The sequence below is a fragment of the Ambystoma mexicanum genome, chromosome 3q (genome assembly GCF_040938575.1).
Source record: "Ambystoma mexicanum isolate Mex_15411 chromosome 3q, UKY_AmexF1_1, whole genome shotgun sequence".
Taxonomy (NCBI): Eukaryota; Metazoa; Chordata; class Amphibia; order Caudata; family Ambystomatidae; genus Ambystoma; species Ambystoma mexicanum.
The window spans coordinates 1,254,326,243-1,254,348,928 of record NC_090926.1 but is presented as its reverse complement, the minus strand read 5'-3'; the positions used below and the strand labels follow the sequence as shown (position 1 = coordinate 1,254,348,928).

The 22,686-nt window shown below is 50.5% G+C and overlaps 1 protein-coding gene across 10 annotated transcripts in view; it reads left to right on the top strand.

The window, feature by feature from the left end:
• CARM1 (coactivator associated arginine methyltransferase 1) overlaps positions 1 to 22,686 on the top strand; it is a 455,353-nt gene that overhangs the window by 101,314 nt on the left and 331,353 nt on the right. For all 10 annotated transcript variants that reach the window (XR_011259957.1, XR_011259956.1, XR_011259959.1 and 7 more), the window contains exons 2-3: positions 17,159 to 17,284; positions 17,839 to 17,945. Coding sequence is in view for 4 of the 10 variants with exons in the window: in XM_069604256.1 (XP_069460357.1) it covers positions 17,159 to 17,284; positions 17,839 to 17,945 (233 nt within the window). In the remaining 6 variants the exon portion in view is untranslated. The remainder of the gene's footprint in view (positions 1 to 17,158; positions 17,285 to 17,838; positions 17,946 to 22,686) is intronic.

Sequence of the window (22,686 nt, the reverse complement as noted above, 5' to 3'; positions counted from 1 at the left end):
GACTTTAAAGGTAGTGCTTCGACCACTAGGGAGCCAGTGGAGGACTTTGTCTACTGCTGATGTGTTCTCTGGGAGGGAGGCTAATGAGCAGGTGGGCTGCAGCGGTTTGGATTCTTTGCAGTTTCCATAGCTGGAGCACCAGTGCACCTAGATCAAGGCATTTTGCATAGTCTAAGCAGAAGAGGATGATTGCAGTGGTATGGGAAGGATACACCGGAGGATGCATAGGTGGAAGAAACCGGATCTGGATACAGTTGATGTGTTGAGTGAGGGATAAATCCGTTTGCATCTGTTTTTCACCAAGGTGTGGAGGTTGCTGTAGGTTAAGCAGGGGGAGGATGGGGAGTGAGGTCAGGGAATAGGTTGGGGAGAAATGCTCTTTTCACACAGACTAGGATTTGTTTTCACAAAATTGAGGATGAGGTTGTTGGTAGTCGGCCAGTAGTCTATATCCGAGAGGCATGACAAGCAATTTTGGGCGGTTGGAGCCTGGTGGTTTTTTTTAAAAAAAAAATATATTTTTTTTTGTTTTTAAAGGATGATCTCGGTATTGTCTGCATAGTTGTAGCAGGTGAGATTGCGGGAGCGAATGAGCGCGTAGTGGGTTCAGATAGATGTTGAAGCGGAGAGATTAAGATGCTCCCTTTTGGTGCTGATTGGGATGTAGAGGTGAAAAAGTGGAGGAGCGCGATTTGTGAGTGATTGGAGATCCAAGTGAGGGCAGTGTCTTTGATTCCTAAAGTGTAGCCTGTCTAGGAGAATGGTGCGGTCAATGGTATCGCGGCAGAGAGGTCAAGGAGAATGAGTACAGCGCATCCTTCCGCTGTTCTTTTTAGGTCTTCCCAAACAGACTCTAGGCAAGGCTCAGTTCCTCGGAGGGGTCTGAAACCAGATTGGGCCGGGTCAAGGAGGTTGTTGGCTTCAGTGAAATGGTGGAGTTGCTTGAATGCTCTGTGTGTCGGTCGATAGCGATGTTGTTGAAGTGTTCTGATGAAGCATCACATAGGAATTGGGAAGCTAGAGCAACCTGGATAATTGAATTTAGAAATGATTCTATGTAGTTCCTTGCTTGTGTTGCAAGAGTTCAGTGTCTGTTCTCATAGAATGCTTTCTTGGTTTTTGATTTCCGATCTGTAGGCCCTTGTTAGTCTTGCTAGGGTGCTTTTTGTTTTGGGCCATACAAGATGGTGCTTGAGGGTTTGTTGCAAATAAAGGTTGGGGGTGTACAACCTCGGTTTCGGGCCTGATCTCTGAGTGCAGTTTTGTTGGGTTGAGGGAGCTGGAGGGCCAGTGGTCGAAGTTTGATTTTGTAGGGGTGGGGGGTATCCTGGAGGCAGAGTGCTGGGATTGAGTTGAGTATGGAGTTGGCTAGTTCTGGGGGGTGGCCGGGCATGATCTTGGACGCATGCCGCGATTAAGAAAGTTGCAGAGAAGTTTGCAGAGGCATCTGTCCATGTGGGGAGGGGGGGGAGAGTATGGGGGGGCATGGAGGCAGTGTGGATAATCCTTCACATCTGCCTCCCCCATGGTTTGGCTGCTTGTCCTAATTGTATGTGCATTGCACACGGGTCTTTTTTTCCATGACTCTATCCCACCTCATCCCTTGGAGGATCTTTCTTGCACATTTATGTTGGTTGAGAAACTACCCTGTCTGTATTTATTTGCGTGCAATGAGAAGAGTGACTCGGGGCTTGCACGTTGTACTTCAGCCTCCAGAGTTGCAGCTCTGCAGCCTGCACCGATGGGTGTGCCTCTGACCAGGAACAAGCTATTGTTTAGACCGAGCCGTAGACCAGTTCTCAAGTGAGCGCACCCAGCTTTGTCTGAAACCCTATGCACACGCTCCAGGGTCACACCTGAAGCAGGTACAGGGAGTGTCTTTAAGTCTTGCTTTGGAATGTGCCCGGAGGCTCTTTTCAAGGGGTGGCCCATGTAGGTAGATGCTGTGTCAATACACCTGTATAGTTTAACAAGACATGGAAAAACTGGATTTGCAAGTAAAATGGTACTTTTAAGATCTAGCACCTACTATATGCAGTGCTCGATGGTGTGTGGTACACTGTACTTATTCCTGTTTGAATGCAGTGGATTTGTTGACCTGGTTAGCACTATGGGTGGTCATTTGTGTGTCACTGACCTGCAAAATTCCACTGTCTTTTTTGGAGTGCCAACTAGCCCCTATGACTGCATTTTGTCCTCTCTCCATGGTCCACCATTCATCTGCACCCTAGACCTCAACATTATTTATTTCCCATTTCCTGCGCTAGAAATGGAACACGAGTAACATTCCCAGTGGCATGTGGTAGCCTGGCAGCCTCCCACCACTGTAGGGCAGTGGGTAATCTTAATGGGGGGCCTCGTGGGAGTAGCAGCTGCCTGGCCACCATTACAGGGACTCCCACTGGGTTACTTCATGATCCACGCGATAAACCGTAGAAGTTCAAAGGGCTCACAAGACTCTTTGCGTGGTTAAAGTTTTTTGCTCAAACTGTTAAGATCACCAAATCGGCAGCACTCCGGAGACAGCACATGCTGGTTTTAGGGTTTCTCTTCTGCAGCCTAATGGTCAGGCCACGCAGATTTATACCACTCGTGAGTTATTGATACCCGTTGTTGGTCAATCTAGACGCACCCGATTGACTGGCCTTGGAACAGTTGCGTTGCATTTCCATGTTTACTCCTTTCACTATGTTGGGAAGTGTTTGTTTAAGTTTACTCAGCTGCATTGTACTTCTAGTTTGGTGTATGTTTGCACTGCTCCTGTCACTTGTGTAAGGTGCAGCTGCCTGTCTGCAAGCTTTTTCATACGAAGATCCCAATGTTGCTACTTATGCTAAGTACCTGCTCACCTCTCTGTCCTGTGTGAATGAAGTTTGACCGGCTGCCATATTTGCCCACTGGTTTTGTATTTGTGGGTCACTCTTGGACTAGAAAGGACCATGGCTCTGTTCCTATAAATTAAAATGCTGTTTCCAGGGCTCCTCTGACCCATATAGTACCTTGGTGCATTACTTTCTTCCTTTGGTTATGTGACTGTTGCTCTGGTTTTCTTTGCGGCTGTGTCCCCACTTGCTGAGACATCAAGCGGAACCTCACTTTCTCTGAAAGCTAACCATATCTTTTACCCACTTTCATCTTTTCTTTCTGGATTGAAATATTGAGTACCCTTTGAGGCCAGCATGTACTTTTTATGGAATTTGAAATTGCTACATTTGGCATAGAATATAAACATATGATATAAATGATAATACCTGACATTTTTCAAGCAGGCTCATTAAAAAACACGGCCTCACTTTCTACAATTACGCTGATGATGCAGATCGTTTACAAAATACTAGACTGCAACTGTGAAAGAATGCCGACAAGAACTCTACAGCTGGATGAAGACGAAAGCCTCAAACTCAACCCGTACAAAACAGAAATAATGATGATATCCCAAAACTGGGGAGACAATCCCTACACCCCTTGGCCGACGGAACTGGGAACAGCACCAACTCCTTCAACTACAGTAAAGAATCTGGAAGTTTTAATTGGTACCGCAAGTAAATGCTAAAATCAAGAAATGTTTCTTCCTCCTACACAAATCTTACCATTCCTCTTTCATCCACAAAGCACCCCCTATCATCGCACTCATGTCCCATCGTAGACTGCACCTACAGCCTATACCTAGGAATGCCAGAACGACTGTTAAAAAATAAAAAAGAAAACTCAGCACATCCAAAACTCTGCAGCCAGACTGCTGCTCAAACTACTGCAAAGCAAACCTATTACCCCAGTGCTGAAACTGCTACAATACCAGTCACATCAAGCAACAACATTCGCTTAGAACAAAAACCATACAATAATTTGGGGGATCCTTGTTCTCACCTGGCAGCAAAATCCTGAAATCGCCTACCAAAAAACATATGCAACACACAGGATCACCTGGAATTAAGAAAACCACTGAATCTGGCTATTTGGTCAGGAAACAAAGACCCATCAGGAAACCAGATTTCCCGGGAGAAAACCATAACCCCTAAATCAATTCCTCACTGAAGCATAAGGTGGAGAGGACCCCCAAACCATCCATGCTCCAGAACGCTAACCCACAGAAGAAACCTAGGTAGGACCTGGGACCGGTAGAAAGGGAACAGGGTTGTCTAACCTAAATACTGACCCAGGGTGCGGGAGCCAGAAAAGCAAAGACTGGGGTAAGGAGGAGAGGGGGACAGAAAATTAAAATGCAAATATAACAAAAATAAAAAAATCCACTAATCTAACCATCTTTCTTCATACAACTGTGGTACAGAAAACCAGACAACCACCTCTCTGCACAGCAATCCACACGCACATCAACACATTGCAACCGGGCACAACAGCAAATGGGAGTTTGCACAGAACTATTAACCGCGCTTGAGCTCAGCGAACGGTGCAAACTGAATTAAAGCTGCCAACACGTCATCACAAATCTTACTTCCCTATTCCCAATTACACCCTACTAACCCTCCACCAAACCCCCCTTTTTGCCACACTCCTTTTCAGATCCACCAGAACGCTTGGGGACCACTTCGGTGGTGGCAGCGCACGGTACAAATACCTTTTTAATGTTATGGAATATTCAGTGATATGATTAGAACCAGACTATATGTACCAAATAAAGTGGATCATTGGAGTAGTAGTATTTCTGTACTCTGCATGGAATCCATCCACCCTGATAGTTGTGTCATTTCATTCCCGTCTCCCCAGGGGCAGGGGGAGAAGCGAGGGGTGGCCTGCTCTGCTCTCTTGAGGTAGGTCTCCTGATCCATATTTTCTGATGTTTGTTAATATGCTTAGAATCGCATGCTGTGCGTATAGTCTGACATTCAGTGGTCACTGCAGAGTATTGCATCTTGTCTTTCGAGAATAGAATCGAAAGGGGACATCGACATGGGCGTGCCTGTAACAATATCCCTACGTGACGTGTAGTGTATCCAAAATCCCTTGCGCGTCGAGGTCCCTCATTGATTTGTTTTTTCCACCCAGCATACTGGTCGCCTTATGCGAAGCTCGTCCAGGGAAATTGCTATTGTTATCCTTTCGACCCTTGGTCGTATATTATAAAGTTATAGAATATCATCCTATTGTCTAGTCCTTCGGCTGTTTTCTGATCTACGCTGAAGCCGGTTCCTCGGATCTTCTACGGACAGTGTTCTGGTCAGATCTGCCAACCACGTGGCTGGGACCTTCTGGCTGGCCTACACATTAGGGAGAGTGGGGTCGGGGTCGATAGTTCCTTTTTCTGAGAATGCCTTTCCTCTTTATTCCCTGGGTCTTTTTGTCACTATTTGTTTCCTCTGCTATGGAGAGGACTCCGTTTAGGTTTTGTCCATCGTATAAGGCCAAATTTCCTTGGAGGGAAAAAGACCTTAAGTGTAATGGGTGTCTGGCCGCCCTTGAATCACGACGAAACGGCTTGTGCGGCTTGCAAGCCCAAAGACATTAAAGGAGCGCCGTGTTAAGCGGTGGGCGACCTATGTCGCAGGCCGAGTCTAGTTCTCCCTCTGCCACAGACGCCGAGTGCGAAGAAGGGCTAAGTGACGAACAGGCCTCTGATTCGGAGGCCGTTGACCTCTGGGCGGAGCGTTTACCGCTCCGCGGCATCCGTCCTCGCCCCCGTCAGGCAAGACTCTGGTTCTGCTACGGGAATGTAGACCCCGGCGACGGACGCTCACTTTACACACTAAGGACACAACCCTAGGGACGACTTCGACAAGACAGTTGAAGCGCCCCATAGCACCAACGGGCACATCGGATATTTTGGCCCTGCCCGCCTATCGCCTGGATTGGAAGCCCTCCCTGCAGCCGGAGGTGCACTTTGCGACCGGGCATTCTAAATCAAAGGATGCTGCCCCCAATATTCAGGAGACGGTCGAAATGCATCGGGAGAAGGCATTCATGTTTGGGGGCCCCGGTTCCGCCAAAAACACCCTCGCAACTACAGGCCCGAATTAGACACCTTTCTGCCTCTGAAGAGGTTGCCGAAAGCATTGCGAGGATTATTTTGGCAGATAGACAGAAGCAACGGTCCAGGGATTCTTCGATATCCAAGGACCAACCTAGGGATTTGTTGAAATCCAGGGATAGGGCAAGGGACTAATTGGAACCCACAGAGAGGCGAAGGACAAACACAAGGACACACATCAACCGTTGGTCCCCCGAAAGGCTTTTTTTCGGAAGGCACCGGAGGGATTTTTTCATTAAAGCAGAAATCTCAACGTTCTGCGACGAAAGATACATTTATAAGAGTCTTTTCCACCCCTAGGCTCCCCTGGTTCATCTGTTTGGACCAGGGAGAAGTTTGAGGGTGGTATGGATAGGTTAGAGAGATTTGTACAACTCTCAGTAAAGTCCACGCCCAAGAGGCCTCTGAGTCCCTGTCACCCTGTGGCTAAACTTTAAAAGGTCTTTGATCCTTCTCAAGAATAATATACTTATGACCTCATTGAGGATGAGGTTCCTGTGGACCAATACAATAAGAATGAATATCCCTTCGCAAAGTCTGATGTTCATATAGACCCCACAGAGGGGTGGGGGGGTGATTCAACCCCGATCTGGGTGATTCTCAGCCTTGGCAGTCCCCTAATCCAACACCGTAACCTTGTGCATGGATTTCCCCCTCCCCCACTCACCCCTCCGACCACACCCACACGACAGGCCTCACCGGTTGATGACCAAATGACGTTTAACGCTATATTAAGAAGGGCAGCGGAACACTTCAGATTGTTACCCAGGAAGCTGTACCAGAGGCAGATTTTGTCGGACATCTTGAAAGGGAAACTGCCAGCCAAGCTATTCCTCTGTTCAATTCTATCAAAGTGGTTGGCCCCTTCATTATTGACACCTGCAGTAAATTGTAGAGTAGAAATTGTTTCAACCCTCCGCCTCCAACCCCTTCTACATTAGGGCCCATGCTACTCCAGACCCACTGATGGTAACTACAACCAGGAAAAGGGCAGGGGGGGGGGGGGGTGGCACCCCCTCCCCCCACGAGGAGTGCAAGAGGCTATACGGACTAGGGGGGAAAAAAGTCACGGCGGCTGCAGCCTTTTCCACTCATCGCAAATAACATGACTTTGTTGGCCAGCTCTGCCGATGCACAATGGGCCTGCTACAGGAAGGCCTTCAAGAAGTCTCTGAACCGCTGCGGGCTCGCCTGCTCTCCATGGTAGCAGAAGGAAGACAGATTAATCAAAGTATCCTAAAAAATACTTTGGATGTGGCAAAGACAGCCGGCAGGTCCTTTGTTCAGGATAACCACCTGGAAAGGCACTCATGGTTGCGTAACTCTGGTTTTAAACCAGAGACTCAAGCTTCACTAATAAATAAGCAGGTGGAGAACACTAATTTATTTGGAAAGGCAGTTGACGAAGCGCTTGAAACTGCGAAGAAAGTGCATGATGCTTCAAGACCCTGGATCAAATCACCCAGAGACCTTCCCCAAGGAGGGGGAGTGGGACTAGATGTTCCTTTCGTGGCCAACGTTTCCCTCAAAACCAATACGGCTCAGGGAAATAATTGGTCCTCTCCACAAGGAACCAGCAGCTACACCCCCCACTGTATCCCACAAGAGGTAAACAACATGGTAAGGGAAGGGGCTGGAATTCTACCCCTTGATGCTCCCTGGCCTCAGGCCAAAATGACCCGCAGATCCAGGTCCCCTCCCTTGCATCCCCGGTCAGGGTCCGGCTAACCTCATTTCTTCAAGCATGGGAGGGTATAACTACAGACCAGTGGGTACTCAAGACTGTGGCCCACAGGTATTGTATAGAATTCTGCTGGTCCCCCAATTCAGACCGCCACGATCAAGACGCCAGAACATCTGTGCATCCTGCTACAAGAAGTCGAGACCCTACAGGAAAAGGGCGCCATAGAAGTCGTACCTCTTCTACAGGTAAACACTGCTATTTATTCAGTGAACTTCCTTGTACCCAAAAAGGATCTCATGCACTCTGTACTAGATTTGCGCTCAGCAAACAAATTTGTCACGCCTCAAAAGTTGTGTATGGTCAGTCTGCAGGAGGTAATCCCGCTGTCACACAGGGGGATTACATGGCAACATTGGACATGAAAGATGCATACTTTCATATTTCAATATTGTTGGTGCATAGAAAATAACTGATTCATGATACAGGACAAGCACGATCGGTTCAAGGTACTACCCTTTGGCATAGCCTCTGCACCCAAGGGTATTTACAAAGGTACTGGCAGTGGCAGCAGCACTCCTGCGCAGGCTATCATCCTGGGTTTCTCTTTGCCTCGACAACTGGCTCATAACAGGGGACTCCTACAAGACATGCCTGTCAAATACCCAAAAGACAATGGACGTTTAATTCAGCCTGGGATTCTCCCATCAACGAGAAGAAATCCAGCTTAGACACCAGTCCAATCAAACATTTCTTTGGATCTAATTCGAACAAATGACAGCCTTGTCTTCCCTTTCAACGAGGGGGTCAAAAACCTGTTTCAAATCCCTCACTATGTAGCCAGTCGAGAGGTGATGGTACGCAAAGCTATGCGACTGCTAGGAATGATGGCGTCCTGCATTTATTTGGTTCCTCATGCGCGCTTGCGTCCAATGCAGGAGTGGCTCAACTGCCAGTGGTGGCAGGCCAGCGGACAATGGGACGATCTAGTAATCTCGCCACCCCTCGTTCTCTCGCTGCGGTGGTGGTCGAGGGAGAACCTCTTGAAAGGGAAATCCTTCACCACTCCCGCAGTGGAAGCCCTTCTCGTGACACTTCTCTCACAGGGTGGGTGCTCACCTGCTTCAACAAATAGCGCAGTGTGGTCTTCAGACATAACATCCAACCACATAAATCTGTTGGAACTATTAGCAGTGTTCAAAGCCCTGAAAGCCTTTCAGACACAACTGCAACGGAAGACGGTCCTGATCCTCAGACAGTACCACAGCCATGTACTATCTGAACAAACCGGGGGGTGCTCACTCTCCAGGGCTGTTCAAACTGTTCCAGAACATTTAGAAGTGGGCTCCCAAACGCATGTTCCTGTTGTCACATGTTCCAGATGAGCTCAATCTTCTGGCAGACTTAATCAGCAGAGATTTCCCACTACCTATGGAGTACGAATGGCGATTACACAAAGACATAGTCTCCAACGTTTTCACAGAATGGGGCTTCTCAGAGATCGACCTGTTTGCAACTCTTTAACGCTCAATGGCAAGATTGCGCTCCAGGGACCCCCAGAACCATCCAAGCGTAACGGACTATGGATCACATGGTCAGGGAAATTTGTTTACGCTTTTCCCCCCAACTCCCCTACGCAACAATCGTGCACAAGATGCACCAGGAACCACTCACCATGATTTTGTGCGACTGCCAACCCTGGTTCGCTCGTCAGATGGAGCTGTCCATCTCCTCCAGTGACTTCCTTTTCCCTGTACAACATGTCTCAGGACAAAGGTAAGACACTTCACCCATGCCCGCAAACTCTGAATTTAGCGGCCTAGCTCCTGAGGTCATAGTTTGGACACATTCAACTCCCTGAGAGATGTATGGACATACTCTGCGAAGCAAGAAAACCCAACACCCGATACTGCTTTTCCAGTAAATGGAAACTCTATCTGGTGTGTCCATCCCACTGACTGCTCTCCTAATCCCATTGTATTGTACCTGACCCACTTACTGGATTCACGGCTGGTTTTTAATTCCCTGAAGGTTCACTTAGCTGCTCTCTCAGCCTACACTGTCACAGCAGAAGGTGTAGTGCTGGAAAATACCAGTTCATAAGGCTTTCATGTAAGGGGTTAAAATGATTCACCCCACGCCCCCATTTCTAACCCAGCTTCCGGGTGGAGCTTAAATGTGGTTCTAACTAGAACCATGGGATCCCCCGTTAAGCTTATGCACAAGGATAGTCTAAAATGTCTTACCTATAAGACAGCCTTCCTAGTGGCTATCACTTCTATAAGAAGGGTTTTGAGGGGATTGGGTCCTCCGACGTATTCCATATCTATGACATGTAATCACCACAGCTGTGCTGCTTTGGAAACTTTTTTCGGCGTCTGTGTCGATGCGCCGTCGTCGAGGGCCTCCTCCGACGTCATCCAATGTGATAAGTAGGACGCACGACGCACGTAGCCTCAGTTCCGTTTTTTCCGCGAACGTGATTCTCGGTTAACGCCTTGACTCTTTGGAGTTCTGTTCTTCTCGGTTCTTCGAACCTGTTCGTTTTGTGACAATCCTTCGTGTGAAGATGTCTTCAACTTCGTCTTCGACCCCGCATCCGGGTTTCAAGAAGTGCGGCGAGTGTGGGTCAAGATGTCGGTGACGGACTCGCACAACGCCTGCCTCTGGTGCCTCGGGGAGGCCCACGACACGGATGACTATCGACTGCCAGTCGCTCACGTCCAAAGCCTTACGCGAACCTAAGAAGTTGTTGTCAGTAGGTCGGGTGTCCAAGCCCAGGAAGTCTAAGTCTGCGGGGCTTTCGACGGATGATTCGAGGGGTGACTCTCCGCGTCATCGTCGGAAGTCTCGTGGGTCTCCTTCTAGGAGTCTGTCTCGCCACTCCTCAGCCTCTTCGAGGCATTCTCGGAAGCGCCGACACCGGTCGTCTTCCAGGTCCTCTTCGGAGGACTCTGCCCGGCACGTCGCTTACCCCACCAGCCGTGCGACGCCGGAGGCATGGGCTTCCTTCGGGAAGAAAATGCTGGCGATTCTTGAGTCACAGGGTACTAAGCCGTCCGCGCCCCCGAGTGGGGTCGGTCGTGAGAGGTCGAGAGACACCGCTCGCAAGAGTGGTCGGCACGAGTCACGGGAGAGGTCCCGTTTGGACAAGGAGACGCGTTCTCGCCGTACCCGTTCCAGGTCCCGGTCCTCGACGCGTTCGAGACCGCATGCACCTGTGAGGTCTTTGAGGAAGACATCGACGTCTGAGGCGTCGAGGGCGTCGACAGGCTTTCTCGAGGCTCCGGCTCCGAGGAAGTCGTCGAAGCCGTCGACGCTCTGGTCGTCGAGGGACACGCTCGGAGTTCCGGCTTCGAGGGCTGTGTCGACGCCGCCGATGCTGGAGGCGCTGCATCTGACGTCGACGCCGATCCTCTCGGCGCCGATGCCGGTTCTCTCGACGCCGGCGCCGATTCGCTTGACGCCATCGACGCCTTTCGTGTTGGAGGTACCCCGTGGCACGGGAGAACCCCCTAGGAAGGCTCTGGTTAAGAGCAAGCACTCTCGGGTGCCTTCTTTTCGCCACCTGGACTATATTTAAGAGGCGGATGAGGATTCTGATGACCTGGTTGCTAGTCAGGTTCCAGATGAAATTGTCTCGGGCTATAGTCAGTTTGACGATTTGAGACAGTCACTGCATGATGCCAGGGGACTGGACACCTCTCCGGAGGTGGAGTTTTGTAGGCTAGGGTTTCTGAGTACTTGGGATGGTCTGCTCCCCCAGAGGAGTTTGTGCAGGATGATCTGACGGACATCCTTGATGTTGGTCCCCCAACTGATCCGGTACTGCCGTTTCATATGGCTTTACAGAGAAGGGCGGCGGCGGCTTGGACTGCTCCGGAGAGTCTCCCGGCGGTGGGCAGATCCTTGTCGCGAAAATACCATCCAGCCAGTAGCGACCCCTGCTGCTTGACCAGGCACCCCACTCCGGAGAGTTTGGTGGTGTAGGCGGCCACGTCCCCGGCAAAGCAGGCGTCATACCCTACCATCCCTCCTGATAGGGACGACAAACGTTTTGATGGCTGGGCGAAGAAAGTGTTTTCTTCTGGTGGTATGGCGCTTCAGGCGGCCAACTCCATTTGTGCCTTGTCTCGTTTCACACACACACTCTGTGGAACTGTGTTGCATTAGCGGCTGAACATATTCCCGAAGGGGACGAACTGGATGGTTTCCTTGCTATGGTCCAGGATGGTAAGGATGCCATGTGAGTCCATTCAGTCGGATTTGGACTTAGCTGAATGCGTCAGTAGGTCCATGGCGGCGAGTACCGTAATACGCAGGTTTGCCTGGTTGCGGAAGTCGGGGTTTGCTCCTGATGTGCAGTCCCGGCTCCTCAACATGCCCTTTGACGGTGAACACCGTTTTGGCAGCAAGGCTGACGAGAGCCTTGAGAGGTTGCAGACCTCAAAAGCTGCAGCAAAGTCGTTGGGCGCTGCAGTTCGCCAACCTCCGCCTTTTCGTCCTAGGGGACAGCAGTGGAGGGGTGGTTCCTTTCGCTATTATTCGTCCTTCAGTAAAGCGAGAGGAGCTGGCAGTCAAAGAGGCCAACGCAGGGGTACCAGAGGTGGACGACAGGGTACCCGTGGTGCCAAGGCCGCTCGGGCAGTTGCCTCTTTGCCCTCAGGTAACGCCGCAGCCGCTCTCATTCAGTCATGAGGCCATGTCCCATGGTTCGCCGGTTGGGGGAAGGCTGGCGCAGCATCTTGTAGAGTGGCAAGCCATTACTTCAGATGTGTGGGTTCTGGAGATCATAACCCACGGCTACTGTCTTCCCTTTCGGCACAGGCCTCGCGACAATCCACCGGGGAACCTCTCTTTGCAGAGTCCGGATCCGCTCCTTGCGCAGGAAATTGAAGCCCTGCTGGAGAAAGGCGCCATAGAACTGGTGCCTGTAGCGGAGAGGAACAAGGGATGGTATTCCCCTTATTTTTTGATTTCGAAGAAAGACGGGGGATTGAGACCCATCATGGACTTGCGCGGTTTGAACAAACTCCTCAGGAAGGACAAGTTCAAGATGGTTACTGTCTCAAGTCCTCCAGGCCCTTCAGCTTCAGGACTGGTTGGTGTCACTCGACCTCAAGGATGCTTACTTCCATGTGCCGATCCATCCCAAGCACAAGAAGTACCTGAGGTTCGCGGTTGGCGACTCGCACTTTCAGTTTCGGGTCCTGCCGTTCGGATTGACCTCCGCCCTGAGGGTTTTCACCAAGCTCGTGGTGGTGGCAGCGCATCTCAGGCAAGGGGGGATTCACGTCTACCCCTACCTGGACGATCGGTTGATCAGGGGGAGCTCTCCCGAGCAAGTCCTGGATCATCTGTCCGTCACCTGCCACTCCCTTCACAGGCTGGGCTTCTCCCGCAATTTAAAGAAGTCCCATTTGACGCCAACACAGCGGCTCCAGTACATCGGAGCAGTGCTCGACACTTCCCTGGGGCAGTGTTTTCCTCCCCAGGTGAGGGCTCTTCACATTCAGCAGATGGTGCACAAGTTTCAGCATGCCCAGACGCTCCCAGCGTTCGAGTTCTTGAGGTTGCTCGGCCTCATGGCATCCTGCATTCTTCTGGTGCCAGAGGCTCACCTGCGGATGAGATCTTTGCAGTGGGCTTAAGACGCAATGGTCGCAGTCCTCCGGCAGGATGTCGGACCCGGTTCAGGTGCTGCCCTCTGTCGCCCGGGACCTTCTGTGGTGGGTCGTCGAAGGCAACTTGATGAAGGGGGCTCCATTTTGGCTTCCCTGGCCGGAGGTGACGATCGTGACGGATGCATCCCTCACGGGTTGGGGAGCTCATGCCAACGGGCTGACAGTCAGCGGTCGTTGGTCTCCGTCGGAGTCCAGACTCCATATCAATCTGTTGGAGCTGAGGGCTGTCAGGCTAGCCCTGAAGGCTTTTCTGCCGACTGTGCGAGGAAAGAGTGTCCTGATCCTGACGGACAACACAGTGGCCTTGCACTACCTCAACAAAAAGGGGGGGGGGGCAGGGTCACTTCCTCTGTGCAGGGAGGCGATGCAGCTCGAGTTCTGGGCCATCCAGCAGGAAGTTTCGATCTCGGCAGTTCATCTGGCCGGAGACGAAAACGTGACGGCGGACGCTCTGAGCAGGCAGAGCACGATCTCGCACGAGTGGGAGTTGGCTCAGGAGATTCTCCTGGAGACCTTCGCCCTTTGGGGGACCCCTCAAGTGGATCTCTTCGCCTCCAGTGTCAACCGGAAGTGCGAAAGGTTTTGCTCGCGGGAATTTCCTCCAAAAGGAGCCTTGGGAGACGCGTTCGTGGTGGAGTGGTCATTCCCGCTGCTGTACGTGTTTCCTCCTGTCCCCGTCATCCCGCAAGTGCTGCGGAGGTTACGGTAGTTTGGTTCCCGGATGATCCTCATTGCTCCGGTGTGGGCTCGGAGGACGTGGTACCCGGACCTTCTCGACTTGTCCATCTGCCCTCCACGTCGTCTTCCCTACCGAGACGATCTGCTCTCACGGGAGGGGGGGGGTCAGGTTCTCCATCCAGAGGTCAGATCCCTCAACCTTCACGCTTGGCTTCTGAAAGGTTGAGGTATAGGGGTTGGGACCTCCCTGAAGACGTGATGGAGGTGTTGCTTTCGGCCCGAAGGCCAGCAACAAAGTCTCTGTACCGTTGGCGTAAGTTCTGCGACTGGTGCAGAGTTCAGAATGTGGATCCTTTTGCATGTGACATCCCCATGGTTCTGTCCTTTTTACTTTCTTTGGCCCACAGGGGCTTGCAAGTGGGTACCATTAAAGGTTACCTGGCGGCGCTGTCCATCTTTAAGTGCTCGTCTGAAGAGTGTTCTTACTTTAAAATACCTTTAATTTCACAGTTTCTGAAAGGGCTCACTAATGTCTTCCCTCCGTCACCTTTCCTGGTGTCCGGTTGGGATTTAAACCTTGTTCTTAAGTTTCTTATTGGTGCTCCGTTTGAGCCTTTACATTCTTGCCCTTTGAGGCTGTTAACTCTGAAAACTGTTTTTAGTTGCGGTTACTTCCGCTCGCAGCGTGACTGAGTTACAGGCACTTTCAGTTAAGCCACCCTTCACTGTATTTCACAAGGACAGGGTTGTCCTTCGAGTTCGTCCTTCTTTGCTTCCGAAGGTAGTGACGGAATTTCATTAGGCCCAGAAGGTTGTTCTTCCGGCATTCTATCCTCCTCCGCATCCTGGTAAGGAAGAGGAGAGGCTCCATAGGCTTGATCCTAGGAGAGCTTTAAGCTTTTATGTTTCACGCATGTCCCGGGTCAGAGTGGACTATCAACTCTTTATTGGTTACGCTGGAAAGCGTTTGGGGCAAGCTGTGACGAAACAGACTTTGTCTCGCTGGATTATTTTGGCCATCTTGGAGTGCTACCGCTTGGCGGGTAAGGACCCACCGGCTGGCTTCCGGCCCCATTCTTCCAGGGGTATGGCTGCGTCTACTGCCCTGCAGAGGGGTGTTCCTATTCGCAACATCTGTGATGCAGCCACCTGGGCTTCAGTACATACATTTGTACGTCGCTATTCCCTCGATTCCATCCGAGCACAGGATCTGGCCTTTGGCAAGGCAGTCCTTTGCTCTGCTATTTGATTGCCTATTCTCAATTTTGATTCTAAATGCTTTCCCTCCTCCTTGCTATGGTACTGCTTTGGGAGTCTGTCATAGAAATGGAATACGTCGGAGGACCCAATCCCCTCGAAGAACAAGTTACTTTCTTACCTGGTAACGTTCTTTCGATGGGATGGTCCGACGACATATTCCATATCGCTCCCGCCCTGCCTTCCCCGCTGCAGAATTTCTTTTGCGATTGCAGCTTACGTTCCGCAAGGCTTTGTGTCTGACTGGCAGTTGACTAGTGTCACACGTTCTGGGGGAAAAAAACTACAACTGAGGCTACGGGCGTCGTGCGTCCTACTTATCACATCGGATGACGTCGGAGGAGGCCCTAGACTACGGCGCATCGACGTCATCGACGCAGGACGCAGACGCCGAAAAAAGTTTCCGAAGCAGCACAGCTGTGGTGATTACATGTCATAGATATGGAATACGTCGTCGGACCATCCCATCGAAAGAACGTTACCAGGTAAGAAAGTAACTTGTTCTACTGAACTAAAGGCCCTTTCAGTACTAGACCCTTTCGTTACTGTTCAGAGACCAGATGGTTCTGCGCACTCACTCTCGATTTGCGCCTACATTTATCTCCAAATTCCATGTGAACTAATCAATTGAATTGCTTACTTTCTTCCAGAACCCTACTAACCTGGCAGAAAGAAGCCTACACCCATTACATGTACGTATTCTACCTGGACAGAACTAAACCCCACACAATTTTCATTCCAGTGGCAGCTGGTAGAGAAGGGGATCCTGTCTCTAAATCGGCAATCTCAAGGTGGATTGTCAAATGCATCCCTGTTTCTCTTGCTAAGAGAGCACTGCCCTTCAAGCCTAGAGCGCATTCTACTCGAGGCACTGGGGCTTTCATTACATATGTTCCCCTAGAGTCTATTTGCAAAGCGGCAACCTAGAGTTCTGTACACACCTTTTTATAAAAACAATATTGGCTGGACACTCATTCTAGGGCTGATTCCCAGGTGGGACAAGCAGTACTAAGACATCTTTTCACTACTGTTCTTCTCAAAACCCACCTCCAGCTCGGGGAACTGCTTGCTAGTCTGTGCACAGCATGCGATTCTAAGCAGATTAATAAGCATCAGAAGACATGCATTACTTACCGTAAAAGCATTTGTGATGATTGGATCTGCTTAGATTCACATGCTCCCCCCACCCCCCACTCCCTCCCCTGCTCAGATGGAAGGAACCTAGACGTCTTACTACTCTCTGTAATCCCAATAGTCATAGGCTCCCTCACAGCAGAAAAAATACAATCGAAGGGATCACAACGCGTGAGGGATCTTGAGTACACTACACATCACGTTAGGGATAGTGTTACAGGCATGCCCATGTCGTCGTCCCCTTTCGATCCTCGAAAGACAAGATGCAATACTCCGCGTGACCACTGGATGTTGGACTATATGCACAGCATGTGAATCTAAGCAGATACAATCATCGAATGCTTTTACGGTAAGTAATGCAGGTCATGCCAGCGTTGCCCATCTCCAACCTACCCTTTAGACAAAAGCATGTGTTTAAGCTCTTCCCTTCTAATGGTGATCTTGTCATTTCTTTGTCTTCCAACCCTTTTGCGAAGCAGCCTGCCTACCTTCAGTAGTATACCTGCAAGATTTAAGGGCCAGTCCGAACCTTTCCATCTGCATTTCCTTCAAGCTTGTTTTAGGGGTTTGAAAGTAAAACCTTTTTGCGAAAATCTCCAACGGCGACCCAAAACGCAAATGTTTGTTTTATCTATGTGGTGATAGTGCTATTGCTCTTTGATTCTTCAGTATTTGTGTAACCTGCTGAAGTTTCAGCGCTATCCACAATTTATTAAACTTGTGCTCTTTCTTTCTCTGCAGACGAAGATGTGTGCGTATTTAAGTGTTCGGTGTCCCGTGAAACTGAGTGCAGTCGAGTCGGCAAGCAGTCTTTTATTGTCACATTGGGCTGCAATAGTGTCCTCATACAATTTGCAACGCCCAATGGTAAGTCTTAAACCCATGTTGATGTGCACTACTGGGTAGTTGGAAGGGCAGTGTAAGTGGAAAATCCTACTTGCCAATAATACTCGCACCTGACGCAAATATGGTATCTGATCCCTTCTGGACCACCTGCTTCCTAGCAGGAAATAGTCATAGGAATATAGCGCCATACAAAATGTGGGATAAGCATGTCACAGACTAGGAATCAGGAAATGTACTGTTGTCTTGTCTAGCTCTTATGATTTTAATGCTTTTTTTCTTTCTCTTTGCTGTGTTTTAATCCTTAATTTCCATGTATTACTTATTGTATAAAGAAAATAAATATATAATATCCTCTCCATTAATCCAGTTTACTGCTTTTGGATCAAGGGCAGGTTGTTTAACAGTCATTTTCAGATTTTTTTTTTTCCATTGCTATTTTTTTTTTTTATCCTGTCATTTAAAGCTCACTGTTTTCCCTCATTGAAGCATAGCATGCACAGCATTAGTTCTTTGATTTAGGTTGGTGTGATGTCTCCATGGTGTAAACTGGTCTACCCCCCTTTTTCCGCCTCCAGATTTTTGCTCTTTTTATAATATCCTCAAGAACTGCCGGGGCCACAACTCTGAGCGGTCCGTCTTCAGTGAGCGGACGGAGGAGTCGTCAGCTGTTCAGTATTTCCAGGTGAGTGATCTAGTTGCTGCATGCACTCTTCCACAACCCGTCCCTCTAGATGAATCATATTGTCCATACTGGGCTTTTCATGTTCACTGAATCAATTGGCTCGAGTTGTGGTAGGTCCGAGATGTGACACGGACAACTGGACATGTTTCAAACACTTTTTAAAGTGTTAGAATCTTTCACCTAGTGTCGTTTTCTCTAGCCTAAGAAAAGAACAAAGGTGCTTGTCAGGTTCTTACTACAGAACTCCACTTTTTCCTATGTCCAAACCCGTTATCTTTCTAACTGACCCTACTACTAACAAAGGCAAATGTTAGCTAGAGTCCCCTCGCTTGGCTTATGCTGGCTGGCGTGTCCCCTCCAAGAAGGTCTCTGGAAATGTTACTCTTGAATTCCCAGCGTTTCCCGTACTGTTCAACCAAACTAGTCTCTTGGATTTGTAGGTCCTTGTTACTCAACTTCCGTCTTTCACCCTACCAGGACTCCTTAAATTTATGCCAATAGTAAGTTGTGGTGTTTCAGTGGTGACCTTCTGCCTCTACTTGAGGTTTTGGGATGCAAGTTTCTATCCTCTGTGGATGGCTCGTATTCTTAGCCTAGAGTGGTCTAGGGCAGGATTCTCGTACCCACCCCCCTCACCCCTCCTGGTTGTTTAGCTTCTCTACACCCTGCTCTGGTATTTCTTATTCTCCTAATTTCTGTGAACCCTACATTTCTTTCAAGTTCACCCCTTTCAATATTTTGTTTGATTTTGGGTTTCTAATAACCCCTCACAGTTTCGATTCCCCTGCCTCCCCCCCCCCTTGCAGTATTTTTCCTAGTACTGTTTACAGGCCTACCAGTCCTCTTTGGCACTTGGGTCACTTTCTCAGCATTCTGGTTCCTCCTCGGTACCCCGTGGAGCTCATCCTCCCCCCTTCTCCTTGCTGAGAGCCACATACCTGCTTCACGCTGGCCTTCTCTTGGGGAGGAGGGTTGCTCCAAGGCGATGGAACCAGGCTTCTTGGATTGTCTGTTCCCGATTTCTTCTGCCAGCTGCCGTTAGTCAGTCATGCAAGTCTTCTGCCTCTGTCGTAGCTCAGCTTCTCTCCACTTGAGTCCTTGCAGTTTGCACATTCCTGTGTTCTTGGGCTTGACAGTGTTTCGTGGGCTCTCCGCCCACCACTTGTGCCACATGGTCCTGCCTCCAGGATGCACCAACTCTTGTCTACTACAGCAGTTTCCCCACAGCATGGTGTCTCTGCACTTAGCTTGATCCTAGAGGTCAACTCGTTCCGCATAATCTCCTCCTTCCCAGGTAAAGGTCTCGTATATGTCTCACTGAAATGAGGCATAATTCAATTGTTCTTGGGATTCCGGTTTTAGGGAGAGGTCAGCAGCCAAACCAAGCATATTTAAAGGTCGCTTTTCTTTAACATTATTGGTCCCCATGTACGCAACAACCCTTTGTATAGATTAACGAACGGAACATATCGACAGAGATGAGACGGCCTTGTCATTCTGAAACTAAATCACTGTTAGACATTTTTGCCTAAATCTCAAAATACAAACATGAATGTTCTTTTCTCCATGCATCTAGCCTAGTAACATTCCCTACTAAAACCTGACCCCTCCTCACACCTCTCAAACCCTAACCAAACACAACCATACGTCTTAAACCACAGCAACCCACACGCACTTCACTGCAACAAACAGACTGCACAGAACCCTTTACAACCGCACATGGCAGATTCCGGCTGGATACCACACCAAAAAGCTCAGCGAACGGTGTTAACCGAACTGAAGCTGCCAACAGCACATCACAGCTCCTTTGCTCTCTCTCCAAACTTTATCTTACTAATGTGCCCTTAACCTCCCCCCTTTTCTTTCAGATCCACCAGTATAAATATCCTTCAACATAACGTTACAAATGTACTCGCTTGGGAGTCCTTGCCCTTAAATGAGGGGGGCGTAGATGTGCCGAGTTCCCGCTTGCCAAATCCCCTATACTGTCTTGCGTTGTGGGCTCAACTCCCTAGTCCCAAAGGGACTGGCTCTCCCTTAGGGAGAAGGGACACAGTTCCTGGATTCATCTGAGTGCAGCTGTAAGGCGCACAAAGGTGGAACATTCAGTAATGACTCTTAATTTCTACAGTAGCGTTGTATGGCACTGTTGAAAAACTCCCAAATAGTCTTGAAAACCAGTACTCCATATGGCAGTTATTGAAGGGTATTTTGCAGAGAAAACTGCTCCTGTGCTGGTTTCTTGCAGCATCTTTAGGCAAACATGTCCATCTATGGTGAGCCATACTGCACCCTTTTTCTCCAATCCTCCATCTCTTGGATCTACCTGTCCACATTGGTGGCGTATCAATATTTCAGAGAAAATTCTTGATTAAGTATAGTATGCATGTTTCCGCTCCTTGCCTCGTCAGTCCCTTAATCTGTCAGACTAGAGCCTCCAGCACAGTGTGGTCTTTCAATCCTCATTTTAGCTTGCTTTGCTCGCTTGTTTATTTCGGTACCTGTTGTCTCTGCAGTTCTCCAGCATGGGGTCTGGCATGGATTCACATGCTCATGAATATTCCCCGTTGTCAGGCTGGGAATCCTCGGTAAAGAAAAAATCAGTATCAGTTTCGTTTCTGATCTGTCTTTCGTAGTAGTAACCAATCACTGATCTCTGCGTCCTACTGACCACAGCCAATGACTGCCCTCTACCCAAGCCCCGCCTCTGGCAGCCATCTCAGATTTTTACCGCACGTTCAAGTGTTGGGAGTCCTCGTGCTTAGCTCTCGAGCTTTTACTGCGTGTTTCGCGCTTTTTCAGATGAATTTTCACATTTTTTCGATTAATCGAGCCTCAAGCTCCACCGTTTCTACTCCCGTTAACGGCTACCCGTTGCGGGATTTCCCTACGCCCCTCAAAGGTGAAGATTTCGTCGAATCAACTTCTTGGAGGATTCCAGAAGATTTGCGGCCAACTTCGAGATGGCCCAGGATGCGAGTTCGTCGCCCGGACCCAAGCTGTTTCGCAGCTGCCCTGGATGCGGGCTGCAGAATGTGTTTAAGGAAGACGAACATTCGCGATGCCTCTGTCTTCATGGGGACAAGACTCATGTAGAGAAGGACTGCCAGTTCTGCAAGAACTTGTCGGAGCGGACCATGAGGGACCGCCGATCCCGTCTTGCAAGCTGGTTGGAGAAGGGCTCGACGGGTGAGAAGAAGAAAGGGTCCGAGAGGGCTTCTAAGTCCTGTGCGGGCGCCCCGGCGACGGGGGCCCAACACCAGGCCAAGCGCTGCGGGTCCGCTGGCTCCGGGAGCGCCGAAAAGGTCGGGCTCTTCGGTCGCCAGGCAGGGCGCACCTTCCCCGGCACCGTCAACCACGTGCCAACGGTTCGGGGAAGAGAAAGTCCGAGACCCGGGTAAGCTTCGGGAGAAGCCCCGTCCGATCTCGGAAGAGGGGGAGCGAGGTGTCGCCCCTTCCCCGAAGAAGGCCCGGGACGCACCTAAGGTGGTCAAGGCCCCTACCCAGCAGGCGAAGGCCTCTATCGAGGCTATCGCGGCGACTCTGGCCAAGCCGGCAGAGACACCGCCAGCGGAGACCGCCTCCGGGACTAGAGTTTCCCTGCCGCCAAGGAGGGAATCCTCTTTTCAGCCCATCGTCGTGGCCGCCATGATGGAAGAAGCGAGGGGGGGCACGGTGCCCTCCTCGAGCTCGGAGTCAGCCTCGGAGGAGGAACTGACCGAGGCCGTGAGGAACCTCGAAGTCCAATTCGAGAAGTTTCGATCCTGTCAGGAAGATCCTCGGGAGATAACCGAGGAAGACGACGATGGTGAGGAAGAGCGGCCTTCCCTTCCGGCGCAGCCGGATCCTAGGCCTCAGGATGGCTCGGCGGCCATTTTATCTGCCATCCAGTCCTTATGCTCTGAGATAAGGACGAGATTCCCACAGCCCAGGCCGGATGACCCGCAACCTTGCCCGTCGGGAAGTCCTCAGAACAAACGACGGTGGACCCAACCCTCTCCTCCGCTCGCTCCCGTAAGGCCTACAGTTCCCTCCTCATCCTCCCACGAGTCGGGAGATGACGGTGCGTTGGGCTCGACGATGGGTTCTGAGGGCGACGACTATGACGGAACGGGTCTCCCTTCTCCCGTCGCACGGGCCTCGCCGCCCGACGAGATTGGCTCATTCCACGCCATGATCGCCAGGGCATCCAAATTGTTCCAGCTCTGCCCGGAGGAGCAGAAAAGGGAAGGTTTCCTCTATCAGTGCCGGGAGGCCAAGAGGAAGACGGTCATTGCGGTGCCCCTAATCGATGACATCTGGGAGGAGGGCCTGTCGTTTCTCATAAACCCCTCCACGGCACCAGCCAAACGGGACCGGTACGAGAAGTAGTACCGGGTCCCCGAAACCGCTCCCCTGTGCCTCAGGGCCCAGCCAACACCAGACTCGGTCGTCTCGGCGGCGGCGAAGAAGAAAGCGGCGGGGTCAGGAGCCTCGACGTCGAATTCCCCGCCGGACGGCGAGGGAAAGAAGTTGGACGCCATGGGGCGGCGGGTCATTTCGTTGGCGGCGACTATCAAAGCGGCCAACGCCCTAGCGATCGTGGCCCGTTACGACAGGGAGCTCTGGTTTAAGCTGGCCCCCATATTGGACTTCCTGCCGGACAAGAGGTCCGAGGCTCTGGAAATACTGCAAGAGGGCGAGGTGGCGTCGGACCACGCCATAACGGTGGCAACTGATATTGCCGATACCGGGTTCCGCC